Source organism: Lacerta agilis, chromosome 6, assembly GCF_009819535.1.
Source record: "Lacerta agilis isolate rLacAgi1 chromosome 6, rLacAgi1.pri, whole genome shotgun sequence".
Classification (NCBI taxonomy): Eukaryota; Metazoa; Chordata; class Lepidosauria; order Squamata; family Lacertidae; genus Lacerta; species Lacerta agilis.
In genome coordinates, this window is record NC_046317.1 from 57,181,629 (window position 1) to 57,202,896 (window position 21,268).

General features: G+C 43.6%; 1 protein-coding gene and 1 long non-coding RNA gene across 2 annotated transcripts in view; both read left to right on the plus strand.

Annotated features, from left to right (window-relative positions):
- The window catches only part of LOC117049229, a 60,942-nt gene that overhangs the window by 12,596 nt on the left and 27,078 nt on the right, over nucleotides 1-21,268 (plus strand). The window contains exons 6-11 of the mRNA XM_033153969.1: nucleotides 2,061-2,243; nucleotides 2,386-2,451; nucleotides 7,598-7,673; nucleotides 8,766-8,862; nucleotides 11,682-11,816; nucleotides 12,818-13,131. Coding sequence (XP_033009860.1) covers nucleotides 2,061-2,243; nucleotides 2,386-2,451; nucleotides 7,598-7,673; nucleotides 8,766-8,862; nucleotides 11,682-11,816; nucleotides 12,818-13,131 — 871 coding nt within the window. The remainder of the gene's footprint in view (nucleotides 1-2,060; nucleotides 2,244-2,385; nucleotides 2,452-7,597; nucleotides 7,674-8,765; nucleotides 8,863-11,681; nucleotides 11,817-12,817; nucleotides 13,132-21,268) is intronic.
- Nucleotides 3,815-7,910, plus strand: LOC117048717. Its single transcript, XR_004426870.1, has 3 exons — nucleotides 3,815-3,853; nucleotides 6,814-6,843; nucleotides 7,598-7,910. It is a non-coding gene; the product is annotated as an uncharacterized LOC117048717 (long non-coding RNA).

Here is a 21,268-nt window from a genome sequence, read left to right on the forward strand (position 1 = left end):
ATAAACCTGTAGAAATTTAGTTGGATTGAGATTATTTTAATTGGCTTAATTATTTATTTGAAGTCACCGGAAATAGAAACAGTTTTTGGGTGTCCACTTCCAATTTCACTTATCCATAAAATAAAATAAAATAAAATAAAATAAAATAAAATAAAATAAAATAAAATAAATCCCAAACAGGTATGCTAAGAATTTACTTCCAAACCACCTCTTAATGGTTCATGCCTCGGTGAAGAAATAACACCTTAAAGCAAAATGCAGCCAAGAGAGCTATACAAGCTCAGCATCTGGTAGGGACCCAGTTTATTAGAGGAACCATTGCAATAGGGAAGCCTCTCTAAACCAGAACCACCAGTTAGGAGAACTGCTTCGAAGGCACATTCTATGAAAGCTTTTACAAGATTTTTCAAACACCGTACATCATTAGCCAAGAACACTCATACATAAAGAGAGGTCACAGGCCTTGCTCCTCTATATTATCTTCTTTCATTCATTATCTTGAGTACCCCCATAATCTGGAGCCTCAGGAATCATTTTTACCCACTTATCATCTATATTTCTTGACAACCAGACCATTAAAATGTCCTTAACTTACCATTCCTATAGCTTCCCGTGTTTTGGAAGACTCAAGGTAAGAGCAGCCTGTATTCTAAACATCCTAAACATTTGTGCTGATAAACTATGCAAACAATTTTTGAGAGAGAAATACTCTATATAGGAAATTTTTAGTTCAGAGGTTCACATAAAGTATCAAGAATACAGGAATCAAACCATTAATTGATACATAGCTTTTATATAGAGAATAAATACAAAATAAACATACAGTGGTACCTTGGTTCTCAAACTTAATCCATTCTGGAAGTCCACGCCAAAACCAAGGCACGCTTTCCCATAGAAAGTACAGTGGTGCCCCGCTAGACGAAAATAATTCGTTCTACGAGTGTCTTCATAGAGCGAATTTTTCGTCTAGCGAAGCGGCAATGGAGCGCAGAGGTTTTCGCGCCAAAAAAAAAATTTTTTTGTCTTGCGAGGCAGCCCCATAGACTTTTTCGCCTTGCGGGGCAGCCTTCCACTAGCGAATGCCTTTCATCTAGCGAGTTTTTCGTCTAGCGGGGCACCACTGTAATGCAAAATGGATTAATCCGTTCCAGACTTTTAAAAACAACCCCTAAAACAGCAATTTAACATGAATTTTAATACATAATGAGACCATTGATTCATGAAATGTAAGCAATAATCAACGTCGTGTACTATAAAATAAATAAGACAGTATTGTAGATGATAAAAATAAAAATTATTTTTTTTCTTACCTGCATTGATGATAGTCATTGTTTGGATGGGGGGCTTTTATCCATTTCCGCAGCCACACAATCAGTTGTTGAACTGGGTTCCAAACAAATTAACCGAAAAAGCCTCAAAAACAAAAACACAAAATAAATAGCAAAAACAAAAGCGCCAAACTTAACCCGTTCTGGAAGTACATTTGACTTCCAAAATGTTCAAAAACCAAGATGCAGCTTCTGATTAGAGCAGGGCTTCTGAAAAACGTTCAAAAACTGGAACACTTCCAGGTTTTCGGTGTTTGAGTACCAAGGTGTTTGAGAACCAAGGTATCACTGTAATTATAACAAGTTACTAAAGAAAAAAAAATCTATCGCAACCATGGCTAATTATATTCCCTTTTTGCCAAAGTTGGGAGATTTACAAGTTTAAAGTCCCTGCTGTTTCTTTGGTAGAACATTGGTCTGGTGTGCATAGAACACTAGCCTATAACAAGCCACAAGTAAAATTAGAATTTTTCCACAGACACATAAGCAAACCTTTGCTTTGTTTTCCTGGTGCTCTTCCTATCTTTGCAGTTTGGTGACTGTCTGAGGTGGGATGGCCAAACAAGCCACGTTTAAGAAAAGGGTGCTGGGTGCACCTGTAATGCAAATCCACAATTTAAATTTTATATGCTAACATCAGACTAGTTTATTGGCAGTAGTTAAGTCCTTGTGCAAGGTTTAGCAAGCCATGGTTTAAATAACAAGTATATTTCTAAATGCTGTTCTTTTCAGTGGTCGTATGCATGAAACCTAACATAAGAAATGGAAGAATTACAACTGTGTTTAAGCCTGCGTACACCTATGGAAACCGTGTAATGTTTGTATGTAATCGTGGATACACTCTGGTGGGGAATGACAGTAGTACATGTGGGGCTGACAATGCCTGGCATCCTCCTGTTCCAACATGTGTTAAGGGTAAGTATCTTCCTACTCTTAAATGGGTTCCTTGGGAGGAATCACAGGGTATAAATTCAATAAATAAATAAATGTCAGAGTTATTGTGTTGCACTTCAAAGCAGAACATCCTTATTTCTTTGCCCCCTCTCTTTTCTGCCAGGTACCACCACCACTGTTGCCACCATCCGTCCAGATGGAAGTACCAAAAAAACAACTTCTAGCACAAGTGAGTTATAAAAATGTGACTTTAATATCTCAGATTTAAGTCAGGATTATCTGACTCCATGTATGCTAATAGAATATATAAGATTGTATAATTAAACCTATAGGTGGCAGCATGGATGGGGCTCTGTTTTCCTGACTTCTTGGGTCACAGCCACTTACCAAGATGGGGGAGGAGTGAGGAGAGGGGATCACTGTGTCTGGTGGACCTCACTCCTCCTCCTAACCCATGATACTGGTTAGTGATTTCGCCCTTTCACCACCTGCTCCACCTCCCTGGGCCAGTGACTCACTCGCTCCTGCTGGGGCCGCCTGCCACCAGGGGGCAGGAAGACCAAGGGGCAGAAGGTGTTTTCTCCTTCATCCCCACCCCCTGCCATCTTGACCCACAAAAGAAAGCCTGCAGTTTTGAAGTGCAATCTTCCTGCTTTTGGTGGTGGCAGCAATGTGGGCACGGCAATGACTTCTTCCTGGGCCACTTGCTTGCTTTGCTCCACCAGCCTGCTCAGACATTTCTCTCTTTTGTTCTGTCCCATCTTCCGCACCAGTGGCAGCATTAGTAATGGTAATCCTTGACTGCCCACGTGCTCTCTGTTACCAGCCCAATGATGGTCAAGTACTAGAGAAAAAGTACTAGAGGGAACATGCAGATAAAATCAGATGTTGAAAAAAAAAGTTGGCCTATTAAAAATTCTAAATATAAGTAACATCAGATTATTATTTTTTAAAACTATTTTAACTTCCTGAAGCTGATTCTAAAGACTGAGACCACAGAGGACCTAGTGTCCTGAGACCATATGGCACCCTATAGGGACCTTTCCGACTCCTAATTTTGAAAGAATGCATAAATGCAGAGCAGTCAGCACTTGAAAGTTGATATAAATTTCTTTACACAGTTCATTCAACCACTGGAGGAGGTGGTGGAGGAGGAGGAGATGGAGAAGGAGGAGATGGAGGAGGAGGAGTAGATGATGGAGGAGGAGGAGAAGACACCGTAAACCCGGAAAACAGTAAACAATTGCTTTTCACTGTTACGAGTTGATGCATTTCAATAAGTGGAGAATGACCAAGGATAGAACCAGAGTGGAGGAAATGGACCCTTCTCAAGAACTGGTGGGGCTGGTGCTGTGATGTTTGTTAGTGTAATTATCTGTATTTTTAATAGGTCTCTCTCTCTCTCTCTCTCTCTCTCTCACACACACACACACACAGAGAGAGAGAGAGAGAGAAGTGTTTAATTGTTTTTACATGACTTTTTAAAGCTGTTACTATTTTATCTGTAAGCTGCCTTGACTCCCTGTCTGGGAAAAAGGCATGATATAAATAAATAAATATAAAAATAACAACCCCCCCCCTCTTTTGTATAGGACCTACAAACGAACCACTGACTCCTGCAGACGATCCAGGTACAGCTGAAAGGTGGTAGTGACAGCAAATTAATAAGCTTGTTTTTAGTTTCGGTATAACACTTCTAATGAGTGTTGCAGCTTTTTAAAAATAGGAAATGGTTTTGAGCTCAGAATGGGAAGTTGCCTTCCACCCAGACAGTTTTCAGATGGGACATCCTGGGCGCTACTTGGAGATGCTGAGTAGTGAACCCGGGACCTTCCACATAAAAATGTCCTTTTTATGTATTTATCTATCTTGTGACTACCCTTCCTCTGCATTAGGCAAGACTCATTAATCTGATCTGCCCCTCTGAGACTTAATGGAATCTGATGGATTCCTCTGGGGCATTTTGTAGTAGGCAGCCAACAGTCCTCCTGAGACCTTAATCTCACATTGGAATAGGGAGATACAGTGGGCTTTCGATATAATTGCCCCTGTATGCCTTCTCTGGCACGGTTGAGCCCACTTTGCTCCCTGGTTTTCTGCAGTACTTGCAGCAGTGAAGCACGCTGCATGACAACTAGAGTGCAAGAGATGTAAGGCTCCATATGAAGTTAACCAGACACTTGTTGGAGTGTATGGCAATGAAAGCTGCAAAGGCTTATTTTGCTGTCTTGTTATTGGCATGTACAGAGGCGTAGAAAGGTCAGGTGGTACCCAGTGTGGAAAAATTCTTGTCAACCCCCCCCCCCCCATTTATTTATTTTGCCTGCAAAAATGGTTTTAGTTTATTTCATATTTTCTTACAAAGGAACAATAATAAGTAATAATAATAATAAACTTTTATTTATATCCCGCCCTCCCAGGCCAAAGTCGGGCTCAGGGCGGCTAACATCAGATACATAACATTGGTATAAAATCAAACAATAATTAAATTACCTCCTAAAAACATGTCAAAATAAAATTAAAGTCTAATTAGATGCCTTTCCAGAAGGTTAGGCTTGGGAACAGTAAGTGCTCCACTGAATTGAAATTTCAGCCCTTACGACATAGGAAAGTAAACAGCTATTTTCGTGGAGGAGGGTCAAGAGATTAACTGATATGTATGAAATTTGATATCTTCTATATATATAAAACGCAAGTGTCTCTGCGTCCAGTCCCTGTGTCTCTGGGTTTTCGCTACTGAGCATGTGCCCCAGGGACACAGGGATTGGATGGAGAGACATCGGGCCGGGAGCAGCGGTGGCAGTTGAAGCAGGTGGTTGATTCAGAACATCGGCACTCCAGAGGACAAGGGGACGCCGAGAAGGGAGGCCACGCTGCTGCTGTCGCTGCTGAAAGCCGAGGCGCTGCCACAGCTGCTGCAGCCGCCGCTCAGCTGTCCCCTTCCGCGATGTCGCTTTGCCTAACAATTAGATTTTTGAGCCCTTAATTCCCCCCCCCCCCCGATCTTAAAGTATTGGGAAAGAGAAGCGAAGAGACGCGTGTTTGTTTGCTCTTTCTCCTTTTGGGAGAGACTCTGTGCGCCCCTGTCTACTCCCTCCCCTGACCACTTTAACGGGCTTAATGTCTTCCGTATCTTTGTTAAAGTCACTTTATCTCCTCTTCTGTCTCTCTGCAGCTTCTCCCTCCCCCTCCCTACGAAGTCTGTCTGCACGTTTCCTCCCTCCCCCCCCCGCGCTCCGCATTGCCTAACAATTAGATTTTTGAGCCCTTAATTCCCCCCCCCCATCTTAAAGTATTGGGAAAGAGAAGCGAAGAGACGTGTGTTTGTTTGCTCTTTCTCCTTTTGGGAGAGACTCTGTGTGCCCCTGTCTACTCTCCCCCACCACCACATATGTTTGTATAAGGGGGGGGGAGAGAGAGAGAGAGAGAGAGAGAGAGGAAGGCTGTGAGAGAACTGGAGTGCCAGGAAGAAAGAGGGAAGGGACAGTGCATGGCAGGACTGGGAAACCAGGTTGGTGGATTTTCTAAACCCCCCCCCAAAAAAAGAAATATTTTTAAAAAGTGAGTTTTTTAAAAAAAATCACCAAATATGTTCTAGCGCCCGTTATTTTAACGGGCTGAAACCACTAGTATACCTATATAATCCCTACTGTAGTAAGATAAGACCTTTGGCGCAGGCATTTTTTAAAAAAAGTTTTTTATGAACCACCCTAGTAGGGGAGTAATTGTTCATTGATAATTCCCGCCCCCCATGATGAAACCTAGAGCAACTGCGCCCCCCTGCCCCCTTCCTACGCCCCTGGGCAGGTACAGCCCTGAACAACTTGGAACCAGAGAACACCTTACCTTGTATACTGCTGCCTGGACACCATCAGTAGTGCCAAGTTCTCTTGAGGTTCATCTTATGTACAATAAGACAAGGGACTTTAGTGTGGCAGCACCTGCCCTTTGGATTGTACTTCAACTGAACTTCAGACACCCGTCTTGTCATTTAGGCAGCTACTTAAAGCTTGCCTATTCACTTTGCTTTTCCTTGGGAGGTGATTTAGCTGTATTGCTATATTAACTTTATCTACAGATTTGTGATACATTTTGTATTTGTTTTATGGGTATAAGACACTTAAAAACACGTTTGTATGCTTAGACTTTCCTGACTAGATATTATTCTATTTTAGATTCTATATACCAGTATATCTCTGACATTGTTTATTGTTTGCTGTTGATTTTATTTATATTTTAATACTTACTAAAATGTTTAACATTTTAGTATTGAATTTTATTTTATAAACTGCTTTGGGATGTTTGGGAGGGAAGAGGCTTAAATAAGTAATTTAAAGAAAAAAATAGAATGTATGCGATTTTTTTTTAAAGTGGGAAAACCATTTATTGGTTCCAATGAAATACCTCTATATTCAGTCTTCCATTGTGTACTGGAGTAAATTGTCTCCAGTTATTAGTTGTACTATATTTTATTCAGTGTGTGACACACACAAATGCATACATGCATAGAAAGAGAGAGAGCATGCTATGATCTGTCACAATTACATTGCTTCAAATTTTAGCTCACACTTTTTATTTACTTCTTTTCTAGAACCTGGCAACACCACAGCAATTATTATTGGTAAGCACTTACAGAGTAAGTTACTTGGGTTACAGTCGCCGCTATTGTACTTTCATGGTAATGTGTGTTTCCTTTACTAATTCAGCACAGACTTCCCCCATGCTGTGGCTTTTAATGTTCTGGCACCTGGGTGTGACTGGGGCTTTTAAAAAAATCCCCAGGAGTAAGGGTGTCTTGAGCTCAGGCATGCCAACTCTAGGGGCCTAGTGTTGAGGTGGCTGTGTGTGAGAGACACATCGCAGGGCTAATGGCCAGCTCCTTCACAGTGCTTGGCCTCCTCCGCTGCATGTGCATGACATGCAATACGTGTGAAATCACACGCATGCTGGATATCACACGCATGCTTTGGGCAACCTGGTGACTCTGCTTCAGCTTCACACACTGCTTGGGTTGGAGAGTTGCTCTTTGATTGTCATTAGGGCCGCTCAGTCTGCAGAACTGACATCTGTTAGGGGCAGGAAGAACTCGTTGCTGCAATCAATCTCTGAGGACAACTGCACATCTGCCCCAAAAAGGGTGACTGTAGATGTACAGTGGACTTGCTGCTTGAGGTACGTATGTGTCTAGAGACTTACAGTACCCAGTAGCACATGAACTTATCCACCTGAGTGACTTTAATGTCAATAGAGCATTGCAAGGTAACAACTTGTCTTGTGACTTCTATTGATACTATTGCTTTTCCTCAACAGAAAAATAATTACTTTGTCTTATTAATTGGTACTACGGTATATCTTTCTCTTTCCCCCCCTTTAAGGATGCATTCTGGCTTTTTTAATCGTGCTTTCTCTAATTGCTGTATTTTGGAAATACCGATCTTCCATGAAAACTGGGTGAGTCAGCCCAAGAGAAGCTCTCCCTGATTCTCTTTAGCCTTCTTGGTTGCTGAGTGAGCTACCATATGCTTCTTGACTTCACTTTACCTTCTACTTTGCTCACACTTTCCGCATACATGTGCTTAATGTTCAGAAAGGGCTTGCACATTTTTTGTTGGAACAGTTGCACTAATCTGCTAGCACAGAATAAAAGCACAGTAATTTTTCTAGAATGGCTATCCCATTTGGTGTTCTGATGTGACAGAAATGGTCTGTCGCCATTTACATTAGCTGTCCATCCTAATGCTTTGTTTTGATTTTTCCCCTAGAAGAATCTAGGCCAGTGCTGTAATCATTCTAAACCAATAATTTGCAGCAATAACATATTCTGCACATTTCTCTTGCATGGCTTTTCTTTTCTTTTGTATCCAGGGCTTTCCATTTTTGTTGTAGCTTTATATGCGTGATTTTACTGTTTTGATATGATGCATATATCTTCCCCTAGGTTTGTGAGTACTAATTAAGCTGTTTCCATAGATTAATAACATAAATTATTTACTCATTATGAATATCCAGTGCAATAATTTCTGTCTCAGGTAGGTTACATGTCTTTTAAGTCTTCTGTGGGATTCAGATTTGATACCAAAGCAGGCTGATTGTTTTGTCAAAGGCAAGAGTTCTGTTTGATGCAGAGGCAATAACAACCCCAGTAGAGAGAAGGGCAGGCTCATCTAAGAGGAATCTGTTATTACCGGCAGTTACTATTTTCTATAGTTAGTATGTTAGTCGTCCACTCTTAGATCTGTTTTACTTATATACGGTAATCCTAATTCACTTTATTTGCTGTACTTCTAATATGCTGCAGTGGCTAACAATCAGTGCTCTACTTCTGTAGCTTCTGGAATTGATTTTCCTGCCCAAGAAGCAACAGCATGGCTACTGCTTCAGTGTGAAAATTACTTACATTACTTTTAAAATTTGAATAGCATGAAGTGGAATGCAGATGTATTTGTGTATTGCTTTTTTCCTCCCTGACAGGAAAACAAAACAAAATGATGTAATGTTTGGAACATAGGTATTAATTTTAAATATTTTATTTTATTTTTACAGAGAACCTGAAGCTCCTTCTAGTCCTGCTGAATTTGACAAGTCAGTATCAAAATCTGGATTGGAACCCAAAGGTTCTCAATTGAACAAGGTTTCTTCAGTAAATCTGTAATCCAGCACCCTTCCAGTTGATCATTAATTCCTAACTTCTAATTTTTATAACTGGAAATGAGAATTGAAGGAAGGACTCTGGGGAAAGTCAAAGTAATTTTCATTAAAAACTGGCCATCCATGCTATTCAGCTACTTGAAGCATGAAGTAGTACTGGGCCCCAATACAACTCTCATCATTTGCTCTTACCTAACTGGGTTCCAGCTTCCCTTGAAGAATGTCTCTTTAAGTGCCTTAATCAAATACACAGCCAAGCAGAACTGATTGTGTATCTACCCTGGCAAGGTGCATTATTCTTCCTTCAAACCATGGAAAGATGTAATGGGTTCTGTGTAGGAAATGTGAAAGCTTACCATTTGTTTCCTAGAATCTTGTTCGTCTCATGAAACAGAGGAGGCAAGTGTAGCTGTTAAAATTTACTGAACTTTTGACTTCATGAAGCCTTTCTCATGCAGAATTCTAAAAGCTGCCTTGATTTCCTTACATGATTTTCAAAAGTGTAAACAGTAATATATGCCTAATATTATATGTGCCATATATAGAGGGGGGGGGGTTAACCAAAAAATCCAGGAACACTTTTACAACACCTTAATTTCAGTGGGAACAAGTTAAGTAAAATAACTCTCCCATTAAAATCAATTAGAGTAAAAAGTGCAGTGCTTCAGATAGCTTGAATTAAAGCTTGCTATATTCATGAAGATATTTTGTTTGTTATACACTGTTTTGAAAAATATTTAATTGTGCATCTTTGTTTAAATTGATTAAATATGTATAGAGAAGAAAAGTTGTTTATCTTAGAATGTGTGCAAATAAATTGAAATGTTGAATAAAACACACTAAGTATTATCACTAGCTTTTCATTATCCAATACAGCTTGGGTTGATATAGCTAATGATACATAGTCAAATCGCTTTCTGGCTATGCATAGATGCATGATGCAGTGAAGATACAGTGGTACCTCGGGTTACAGACGCTTCAGGTTACAGACTCCGCTAACCCAGTAATAGTACCTCAGGTTAAGATCTTTGCTTCAGGATGAGAACAGAAATTGTGTGGTGGCGGCAGCAACAGCAGCGGGAGGTCCCATTAGCTAAAGTGGTACCTCAGGATAAGAACAATTTCAGGTTAAGAACGGACCTCTAGAACAAATTAAGTTCTTAACCCAAGGTACCACTGTAGATGTTTGTGGGCAGGTACTTACCAGTAACTTCTCCTTTAGAACACCTAGCCAGGCATTCTGTGCACTCTTACTTATGCAAAGCCTCATGAGATGGTCCCTTGAAGAGAAGTGTGTGTTCTCAGTATCTCAGGTGGGCCCTAGTATCTCAAGTGTTGCTGCTGACCAATGCCAGGTCAGTGAATGGCAAAACAGCCATTGAGGACTTGATCTGGGATGAGCATATTGGCCTGGCATGTATTACAGAGGCCTGTTTGGGTGAACTGGCGGGTGAATAACCTCTCAGCTTTGGCCACTGTAATTATCTGTACAGCAGGAGGTAAAATCATTGGGCTGGGGAGGCAGAGCTGCAATGGTCTATCATGATTGCATCTATCCTGACCAGGTGCCCTTTCTCCCAGTTTGCTGGGATTGATTGTGTGTATCTGAAAATGGGTGGCTGGGACAAAATAGGTGTTCTGTTGCTGTACCCTGGGGCTCACAGTCTCCCTCAGCTAGCCAAGGAGGTCTTGGAGGTTGTGCTGGGGGACTTTAACATTCACGCTGAGACACCTCTGTCAGAAGCATGAGTCTGTCCCAAATAGCTGGACACACTCTGGACTTGGTATTCTGTGCAGGATTGGATGATGGTGATCTTAAGAGTGCAGGAACTTTCTATAGCTCCATTGTCATGGTTGGATCACTACTTTATGGAGTTCAGACTCGCTGAAACTTGATACATTTCAATTTGTACAGCCCAGAGATGTGGACAGGATCCTTGGAAATGTCAGAGCTACCCGTGTGCCTGTGGTGAGGGGCATGTTGTGCACCTTCTGGGGTATTTGTCTACCTTTGGTTTCCACTCTGCACTCAGCTTTCACCTGTGGTTCCTAGAAGCTATCAGCATAGGATAACAACTACACACCAGGAAACGGCTTCAGCTAGCTGGCTAAACCAGGTGGTTAGGGATTTGCCCTGCATGCGAAGACAGGCTCTGGCAGATTGAGTGGACAAGGCTAGTGGTCCAGTGATCAATAAAGCAGTTTCTCCATGTGTTGTAGAAGGAACTTGGGTAGGTAACCCATCTAGGATGAGTAAATCTCTGATCCTAACTCTCCCGCTGCCTTGTAAGATCTCTTTGGGAGAAGAAAAGGCCTTTTGTAACCCTACACAAATTCAGAATAGAGTCTCAAAGATGATTGAATGGCTCCTTTCGGCAGCTCAGCTGGAGCCAAACGTATTGCTCGACTTTGCACATCAAAGCGGCCAAAAGGGGTCTTGCCACGCGCACATCCCGCGATCTCTTCCCCCGGGCGGTGCAGAGAGCAGACCCAGCACCACGCGGCTCTTCTCCAAACGTTTCCCACCCGCCAATGCCGAGCTCGCGCCCTTGCCGTCACCTCCAACCGGCATGCGCGCGGCACTGGGGCGTTAAGGCCGGGAACCGATAACGGCGGAGACGACTCCTCTCCTTGTCCTCCTCCTGGAGCGCCTGTGCTCAAACCACGCTGGTGCTCACGCCCCTTGGCTGAAAAAAGCGCCGCCGCTCCCTTCCCCTCGAGTTGTTTCCCGTGCCCGCCACCACGTCGCCTTGCTTTTCCGTTGCGGAGGGAGCTGCTGGGCTTTCTGTTTTTTTCTGTCTTGCCCCAAAGGGTTCTCCTTTTTGTGCTGCTGCGATGGCCCCTCTCACCTGCAACTTTGGCGGGCCTTCTTTGTCGCCGCCGCCGCTCCTGCTCCTGCTGCTGCTTCTCTCGTTGTCCAGAGTTCGAGGTGAGGCGGGGTGTGAGGTAATGCCTTTAGGTCGTGCCTCGCCTTGCCCAAAAGACGGAAAATCTGGCACCTTAAAAGTTGTCTGAGGGCTAAGCAAGGCTTTATCAGGGATGGGGAGAAGTCCAACTCCTCCCACTGCTCAGTGTAGGACAGTGATGGCAAAACTTGGTCTTCCAGCTCTTTTGGGACTACAACTCCCATCATCCCTAGCTAACAGGACCAAGTGGTCAGAGATGATGGGAATAGTAGTCCCAAAACAGCTGGAGGGCGAAGTTTGGCCATCACTGGTGTAGGATGTCACTGCTAGCATTATCTGTCAGATGGGTTGCCGTCTCTTGTGTTGTTTTGTAGTGCTAAGAGCAAGAAGGCCACTTTCTGTGTATGGACTGAGAGGCCAGTTACTTTCAATACGTGTAAATTTAGGGCATCAAATTTCACTAAAAGTTAAGGGTGTCCTTTTCTTGTTGCCTTCAAAACGTCATAAGAGAGCAAAGTGTGAAGTGCTGAGGGCAGGGGTGTAGGGAGCCGCTTTGCCGCCCGGGGCAGAAAACGCGGGGGCACCCCCCTGGGGGCAGGGTGCCGCTGCCTAGCGTGTGTGCCCTGATGTCACGGCGCGCACGCAGCATCCCAGGTGGACTGCATGTGCGGACATGCGCAGTCCCCCCAAGATGGCAGGCGCGAGCAGCCGGCAACCCTCCCGACCGTACAACGGTACAGCAAGTTTTAAGGCTGCAGCGCGCGAACAGCAGCACAGAGGCTGTGCTGCTATTCACACGCTGCAGCCTTAAAAGTTGCCGCGCGGCGGTGGGGCACCGCCCCAAGTGTCACCCCCCCAGGGCAGTACCCCTGCCCCCTTGCTCTGCCCCTGACTGAGGGTAAACTGTTAGGTTGGCTAACCCCGTTGCGGGGATTCGAATTGCCAACCTTATGATCGGCAAGCCCAAGAGGCTCAGTGGTTTAGACCACAGCACCACCCGTGTCCCTTGGCTTTGTTTAGAACTGAAATAAAAAATGGAAGAGTGACTGTGGTACAGCCTGTGTACACATACAGTATAACAGTCGCGTAAAGTTTGTATGTGATCCTGCACACACTCTGGTGGGGAGTAGCAGTAGTAAATGTGGGGCTGACAATGCCTGGCAACCTCCTGCTCCAGAATTTGTTAAAGGTAAGTATCTCACTACACTTAAATGGGTTACTTGGGAGGAAGCACAAGGTATAAATTCAGTAAATAAATGTCAGAGCTATTGTGTTGCAGAATCCTTCTTTATTTGCTCTCTTTTCTGCCAGCTTCCACACCAGTTGTCCCCATCACCATTTCCGGAAACATACCTGTAACTCTTAGCCCAGGTGAGTTGGAAAATGTGATTTTAATATCTCAGATTGATATCTCAGATTTAAGTAAGGATTATCTTACTCCATGTATGCTAATCTATATATAAAAAATGCAAGTGTCTCTGCGTCCAGTCCGTGTGTCTCTGGGTTTGCGCAACTGAGCATGTGCCCCAGGGACACAGGGATTGGAGCAGAGAGACATCGGGCCACGAGCAGCGTCGGCAGTTCAAGCGGGGCGGTTTAAATGGAATGCCGGCGCTGCAGAGGACGAGGGGAAGCCGAAGAGGGAGGTCACGCTGCTGCTCCCGCCGCTACAAGGAGAGCCTGTTGCTGCTGACCCCCTCCTGCCCCGTTGGCCTGCATGGCGCTGCTGCCTCTCCTCCACCCCCCCACCCGCTAAAGCAGGCTCTGGCAGGCGGGCGGGGGGCGGGGGGGCAAGCAGGGCTTCTCCGTTAAAGCGGAGAAGCCCTGCTTGCCTCTCCTCCACCCCACCCCACCCCCGACCACCCGCTAAAGCAGGCTTTGGTGGGCGGGGGGGGGCGGGGCGGGCAAGCAGGGCTTCTCCGTTAAAGCGGAGAAGCCCTGCTTGCCTCTCCTCCACCACCCCCCGACCACCCGCTAAAGCAGGCTTTGGCAGGCGGGCGGGGCGGGGGGGCAAGCAGGGCTTCTCCGTTAAAGCGGAGAAGCCCTGCTTGCCTCTCCTCCACCCACCCACCCCGACCACCCGCTAAAGCAGGCTTTGGCAGGCGGGCGGGGGGGGCAAGCAGGGCTTCTCCGTTAAAGCGGAGAAGCCCTGCTTGCCTCTCCTCCACCACCCCCCCCCCCGACCACCCGCTAAAGCAGGCTTTGGCAGGCGGGCGGGGCGGCGGGGCGGGGCGGGCAAGCAGGGCTTCTCCGTTAAAGCGGAGAAGCCCTGCTTGCCTCTCCTCCACCCCCCGACCACCCGCTAAAGCAGGCTTTGGCAGGCGGGCGGGGGGTGGGGGGGCAAGCAGGGCTTCTCCGTTAAAGCGGAGAAAGCCCTGCTTGCCTCTCCTCCACCCCCCGACCACCCGCTAAAGCAGGCTTTGGCAGGGGGTGGGGGTGGGGCGCCAGCCCCCTCCACATATATTCTAGCGCCCGTTTTTTTAACGGGCTTAAACCACTAGTAGAATATATAAGATTTCATAATTAAACCTCTAAGTGTCAGCATGGATGGGGCTCTGTTTTCCTGACTTCTTGGGTCACAGCCACTTACCAAGATGGAGGAAGAGTGAGGAGAGGGGATCACTGTGTCTGGCGGACCTCACTCCTCCTCCTCCAGTAACAACTCGTGGAATTGGTTAGTGATTTTGCCCTTTCACCACCTGCCCCACCTGCCTGGGCCAGTGATTCACTCATTGTGCCTGCTTGGGTTGCCTGCCACCAGGGGGCAGGAAGACCAAGGGGCAGAAGGAGTTTTCTCCTTCATCCCCACCCCCTGCTATCCTGACCACAAAAGAAAGCCTGCAGTTTTGAAGTGCAATCTTCCTTCTTTTGGTGGTGGCAGCAATGTGGGTGTGTCACATAGGCCGCTTGCTGGCTTTGCTCACTCCACCACCGCACTCAGATATTTATCTTCTTCATTCTGTTCCGTCTCCTGCACCCACACTGCTAGTGGTGCCAGCAGTAATGGTCATCCTTGACTGCCCACGTGCACTCAGTCACGAGCCAGATGATGGACAAGTCCAATATTGTATTTGAAAGAAAATACAGATAAAATCAGATGTTGAAATAAAGTTGGACTATAAAAAAATTCAAAATATAAATAACATCAGCAATTTATTTTTCATTTAAAAAACTATTTTAACTTCCTAAAGCTGGGTCCAAAGACAGTGTCCTGTGACCATGTGGCACCTTATTTAGACTTTTCTGGTTCTTAATTTTGAGAGAAGACGTAAGGGCAGTTGTAGTCAGCACTTCAAAATCTCTTTACACAGATGATGCAAATGCAACAATTGGAGGAGGAGACGGAGGAGGAGCAGGAGGAGGAGATGTAGCAGATGCAGGAGGAGAGGACGTTGTAGACCCCGGAGAAGGTAAACAATTGCTTTTCACTGTTATTCGTAGATACATTTCAAGAAGTGGGGAGTGAGCAAGGAGTAAGCTTACGGTTAGAACCAGAGTGGAGGAAATGGACTCTTGTCAATATTTACAGAGATAAGTCAGCAGAGAGAGGATTAATTTTATTAGAAGAATACAGTGGTGCCTCGCTAGACGAAAAGAATTCGTTCTGCGAGTCTCTTCGTCTAGCGATTTTTTCGTCTAGCGAAGCACCAATACAAAGTAGCGGTTTTCGCAGCGAAAAGAAATTTTTTTTTTCGTCTTGCGAGGCAGCTCCATAGACTTTTTCGTCTTGCGGGGCAGCCTTCCGCTAGCGAATGCCTTTCGTCTAGCGAGTTTTTCATCTAGCGAGGCATTCGTCTAGCAGGGCACCACTGTATCGTGAGAAGACTTGGGTACATGGTAGTGCTGTAGTAGTTTTGAGACACTGGAATTGTATACCATAAGAGCAACCTGTAACAGAATGTTGTGGTGTGTGGCCTTCTGAACTGTTCCATTCAGAATTTAGCAATCTATTTACCCCAGTCAGTGCATTCCATTTCCTTTGCCCAGTCCCACATTCTGTGTTTCTTTTCAAACAGTCAACACTTTTCAGCTATTCAGCAAGGCCATAATTGACTATTTATTGTATTTTCAAACCGCCATAACTCAAAAACAAGATGAGATTTAAGAAAAGATTTAAACTTAGTTTTGATCATTCAATACGTGTACAAAATATGAAGCAAATTGGATGACATGAGGTAAAAAAGTTGGATTACTTGATATGAAATGACCCTTAAAATATAATTGTGATAGAGGGTCTGGTCTTTATTCTCTTTTCTTTTTTTTCTTCTCCCCCCCCCCCCTTAATTTTCTTCATTTGCTTATTCTTGCTACTTTCCTATTTGTGGTTTTTTTTGCTATTTTAGATGCTATAGAGTCCTTTAGCACTGCTTGGCTTTCTGTGAATTGTGTAACTTATGGAATGCTTTTCTTTGTACTAAGAGTTGTCTTTTATTGTATAGGAAATTCAGGCAAGCTTTCCAGTTTTATTTGCTTTCTTTTAAAATTTTCTAACTGCTTTTCATAAATTCCAATGCAATGTCTTATGAACTGGTGGGGCTGGTGCTGTGATTTTTTTATTGTAATTATCTATATTTTAATAGCGCTCTCTTGCTCTCTCTCTCTCTCTCTGAGACACATATATTAGTGTTAATTGTTTTTACAAGACTTTTTTTTAGCTGTTACTATTTTATCTGTAAGCTGCGTAGACTCCCTGTCTAGGGGAAAAGCATGATACAAATAAATATAAAAATAACAACCCCCTCTTTTTTATAGGAGGAGATCCACAGACAACGCTTCCTCCAGATGAGATAGGTACAGTTGAAAAGTGGCAGTGACAGCAAATTTATAAGCTTGTTTTTAGATTTGGTATTGCGCTTCTAATGAGTGTGGCAGCTTTTTAAAAATAGGAAATGATTTTGAGCTGAGAATGGGAAGTTGCCTTCCACGCAGACAGCTGGTATCTTGCTCATATGAAGTTAACCAGACACATGTTGGAATGTATGGCAGTGAAAGCCACAAAGGCTTATTTTGCTGTTTCCATGGCATCCTTAAATAATTGTTCATAACTTTTTGGAGTGTTGTAGGAATAACTGTCATTTATTGCAGTTGGAGAATGGCTGAGACAAACTTGCAAAGCATTTTGAGAAGAAAGCCATCTGTATTTTTGCTGCCTTGAATGCTACTATTGCTACAGTACCAAATGAGGTGTTCAGTGCCCAGTCTTAACCCAGTTTTATGGGACCAGTTTCATTTTTGTGGCCTGGGGACATGGACAAGATACTTGTAGCTGGGCAACTCAACCTGCTTTCTCAACCCTGGCTCATTATGGTTTATTTGAGCTAGCTGAGGGGTACAACAGAGTGTGTTCATGGCCTGGTGAATCCATCTCTGCATAAGCTGGTAATGCAACCCCATTAAGGAAATCCTGGACCTGGTATCACATCCCAGTCTTTCCTGATTCAGCTTCAGGTTGTTTGCCCTCATCCAACCCATCACTGCCTCCAGACAGTGAGTACAGTGGTGGAGCTTCATTCACCGGCACGGGGCGGGGAGCAGGTGGGGCGGGGCTGGCATGTGTCCCAGGACGGGGCTCGCCGCCTAAAGGGATGGGACACACATACTGGGGGCAGGGCACGTGTTCTGGGGGCAGAGCGCGCCACCTGCGGGGGTGGGGTGCCCAGCGCGGGCGGGGGGGCAGCCGTAATAGAACCCCACTGGGATCACGCCAATGGGGGTGGGGCACTCCCATCGCCCCCCCCTTCCTCCGCCCCGAATGAGTACTCATTTTGGCATCATTATCATTAGAAGAAGAAAAACCCTTTGGTGGCTAGCAGCGCCTTTCACTAGCTTTGGCTAGTGCCCCAACTATGCTCTTAACATTGACATGATCTCACCTCTGTGGATCGCACATTGGCAACCTCACATCTGGAGTGCTGTCATTTGCTTTGTGTGGTCTTGCCCTTGGGTTTGCTCTGGAAGTGGCAACTAGTGCAGAACACAACAGCAAGAGCACTGAGTGAAGTAGCCTGTTGTGCAAACGTTATACCAGTGTTAGCAACTCCTTGGATGGCAAGAGGCAAGGGGCTATAGACACAATCTCTTCAGGGTGTTCCAAACAATGCTATGGAGCTCCCTGGTACTGTGGTGACTTGTGAACTATGAAATAGGACCGCAAATAACTAGAGATAAATTTCACTCGGAGTCCTCCTGACCACAGGTAACCACACATAATGGTCCTACTTTCTGCCTGTACTGCAAACTCAAGTCACCAACCAACAGAACTCTTCAGGATGGTCTGGGCACTGTTGTCCCTGGAGGGCACACCACTGGACTCCTCAAAGGACTGCTGCCACATTTTCACACAACACTTTGATAGTAAAGTCTCTCACCTTCAGAGCCAACATTGCCATGGCTATGGCATCCAATATCACATCTTGCCCTGTGAAATCAATTTCAGTTGATGTTGCCTCATGACATGGTCAAAGTGCTTGCAGTAATATACCATAGTACATGTGCCCTCAAGCCGTGTCCCTAGTGACTAATTAAATCTAGGTGACAGGGTGTGCTAAGCTCCAGATGTAGTTAATCATCTTTATTGAAGGGGGTGGTTCCTACTGCTCTTAAAAGAAGACACTCCTAAAGAAGCCAATACCTGACCCAGTGGTTTGTTTATTTATTTATAAAAAATATTGGTATACTTCTGTAACACAAAAAATAAACCAGCAGTTTACAGCAATAAAACCATAGAGTAAAACCATACAAAGTTAACAAAATGTTTTTTAAAAAAACAAAAATTGAAAAGTTTGTGACAACTACAAACAAATCACAATGTTTTTGGAAAAGATGAGGAAATGCTGGTGGCAGAGCAACTGCAGACATTTTGGGAAGACATATATTATCTAGACACATGACTCATTTTGAGATCCAATTGGTCTTGGTTACCCTGGTGGATAACCTTTATTAGAGAGATTGTGTTTGCGGATAGGACAGAGAATATATCATCACCTTTCCGGATGATGTTGTAATAACAGCAGAGTCCATTGGTAAGCTTACCCAGGGCTGCCATGCATTCGGATTTTCCCAGACATTACCGGGATTTCAAAGGTGGAATTGACGTCCGGGGGAATTTCTGAAAGGTGGTGCTTTGTCCTGGATCTTAGGCAAGTCAATTGAAAAATAGCATGGTGGTTTTTTGGGGGGGGGGGTGCGTTTTTGCCACACACAAAAAACCACTGGTTTTTACTTTTTGAAATATGGCAAACCTAAGCTTACCAATAGTCTTGGAAGCTATTACAACATTTGGCATTCTAGTGGGATTTTATATTAATAAAGGTAAAATGAAAATGCTAACTCAGAATATAAATAACCAAACAAAGAGAGAACTGGAAAATGACTTAGGAATTAAAGTGGAAAAGAAAATTAAAAATTTAGGAGTCTGGATTGCATCTAAAAACCTGAACTTATTCCAAGATAACTATAATAAAGTGTGGACTGAAATTGAAAAAGACTTTAAAATGTGAGTGAATGAACTTATCATTTTTGGGTAGGATATCCGTAATTAAAATGAATGTTCTCCCCAAAATGATATTCTTATTTGAATCATTACTTGGTGGTATTCCACTCCAATTGCTTTACACAATGGAAAAAAGATATGGTAAACTTTCTATGGCAAAGGAAAAAACCCAAGGATTAAATATAAAATACTAACAGATGAAAAGCATAAAGTGGGGTTCGCTCTTTCAGATTTGAAACTATTTTATGAAGCAATTTGTATAAGTTGGATGAAGGAGTGGATCAAATTGAAGGATATAAATATATTGGATTTAGAAGGTGCTGATCTGATCTGTGGATGGCACACGTATCTCTGGTATGAAAAAACTAGGGTTCACAAGGAATCTTTTAATCATGTGATTAGAAGGAGTCTATATAAGGTCTGGATGAGGCATAAAGATTTTTAGAAAGAAAGACTCCTGGTTGGATTCCACTGCTGGAAATGGTTGCAGTAAAAAGGTTAAATATGAATAGGATTTGAGGAAATTACAAAGATTTCCTTGAATATAAAGATGGCAATATAAAACTTAGAGACAGGGAGGAGGTGTCTAATTGGACACCTGAATGATTTCAATATTTCCAAACAAAGGAGATGTTCAGAAAACACAAAGAAAGAGGATTTGTGCAAGAAGAATCAGAATATGAAAAGTGATTTGGGGCCTAACAAAAAAAACAAATTTCTAAAATATATAAACTTTTGTTAGAATGGGAGACTAAAGACGAACTTATAAAGGAAGCAATGATAAAATGGGCCATTGATATTGGGCACAATATTGAAATTGCTGAGTGGAAAAAATTATGGAATTCAACAATGAACCTTTCAGCATGTAACCAAAAATATGCAATATAGATGGTAATTGACATCAGTTAAACTGGCAAGAATGTACAAAAGAGACTCAAATTTGTGCTGGAAATGTCTAGAAGTAGAGGGTTCATTTATGGTGGAAATGTAAACGGGCAAAGGAATTTTGGGAGATGGTGTATGAGTTAAAGAAAAAGTTTAAACTCACTTTCACCAAGAAACTAAAATAAGAAATCAAGATGATAGACAAGGAGTGAGTGGGAGTATCTAGGGGAATATTTACAAAAAATTGACCTCAAACATAAATCCCAGGAAGAGGATACTTTGTGACCAACAGTTGACAACATAAAATATAGGAGAGTGTGGATAATGAGGTGAAGGAATTTATGTATATGCAGTTAAGCAAGATGTAAAAAGAACTGTCTTGGAGTGCTGGTAACAGGACTAATGTATAAAAATAGAAAATGATGTAATTATAGAACTGAAAACTTTTTTTAAAAATTGTGTTTGATACCATCAAACCTGATATCCTCCGGATTGTTTACATAGGATGGGTATGGAGCACAGTTTTTCAGTGGCTCCAATCCTATCTCCCAGGCCTGTTTTAAAGAGTAGCACTGGGGAAGTACCCTTCGGCCCCCTGGCACCTGTGGGGTTTCCTGGGGCATGATTTTATCCCCAGTGCCTGGCATAGTGGTGGACTCGATGATGGCTAATAAACTGAGCATGAAACCTGGAAAGATGGCAAGTCTGCAGGTGAACAGATCCTGAGACTGGGAAACAGTTCAGTTGCTTGTTCTGAATGGTGTTTGACTCCCTCTAAAGCAGCAGGTATGGAGCTTGGGGGTGCTATAGGGGGACAAATTGCTTCAGTGGCTAGGAGTGTCCTTCTTTTGAGTTCAGCGGGTGTGATAGATACAGTTCTTGGGTAATTTAGTATGGTAGTCCAGGCAACATGCTCAGTTTTTGTGGTTTCCTTAAAAAAAAAAATTTTCATTAAATTTTTCTTGGTTTACAAAGGTATGCGCAATGTCTCTTTAATATTGGGTTTAAAAGCTGCAGCTAGTAAATAATGCTGCTATAAAGCTGCTGAAGGAGGTGCCCATGGACAGTACCTAACATCTGTGCTGAAAGCTGCACTGACTGCCAATATGCTGTTG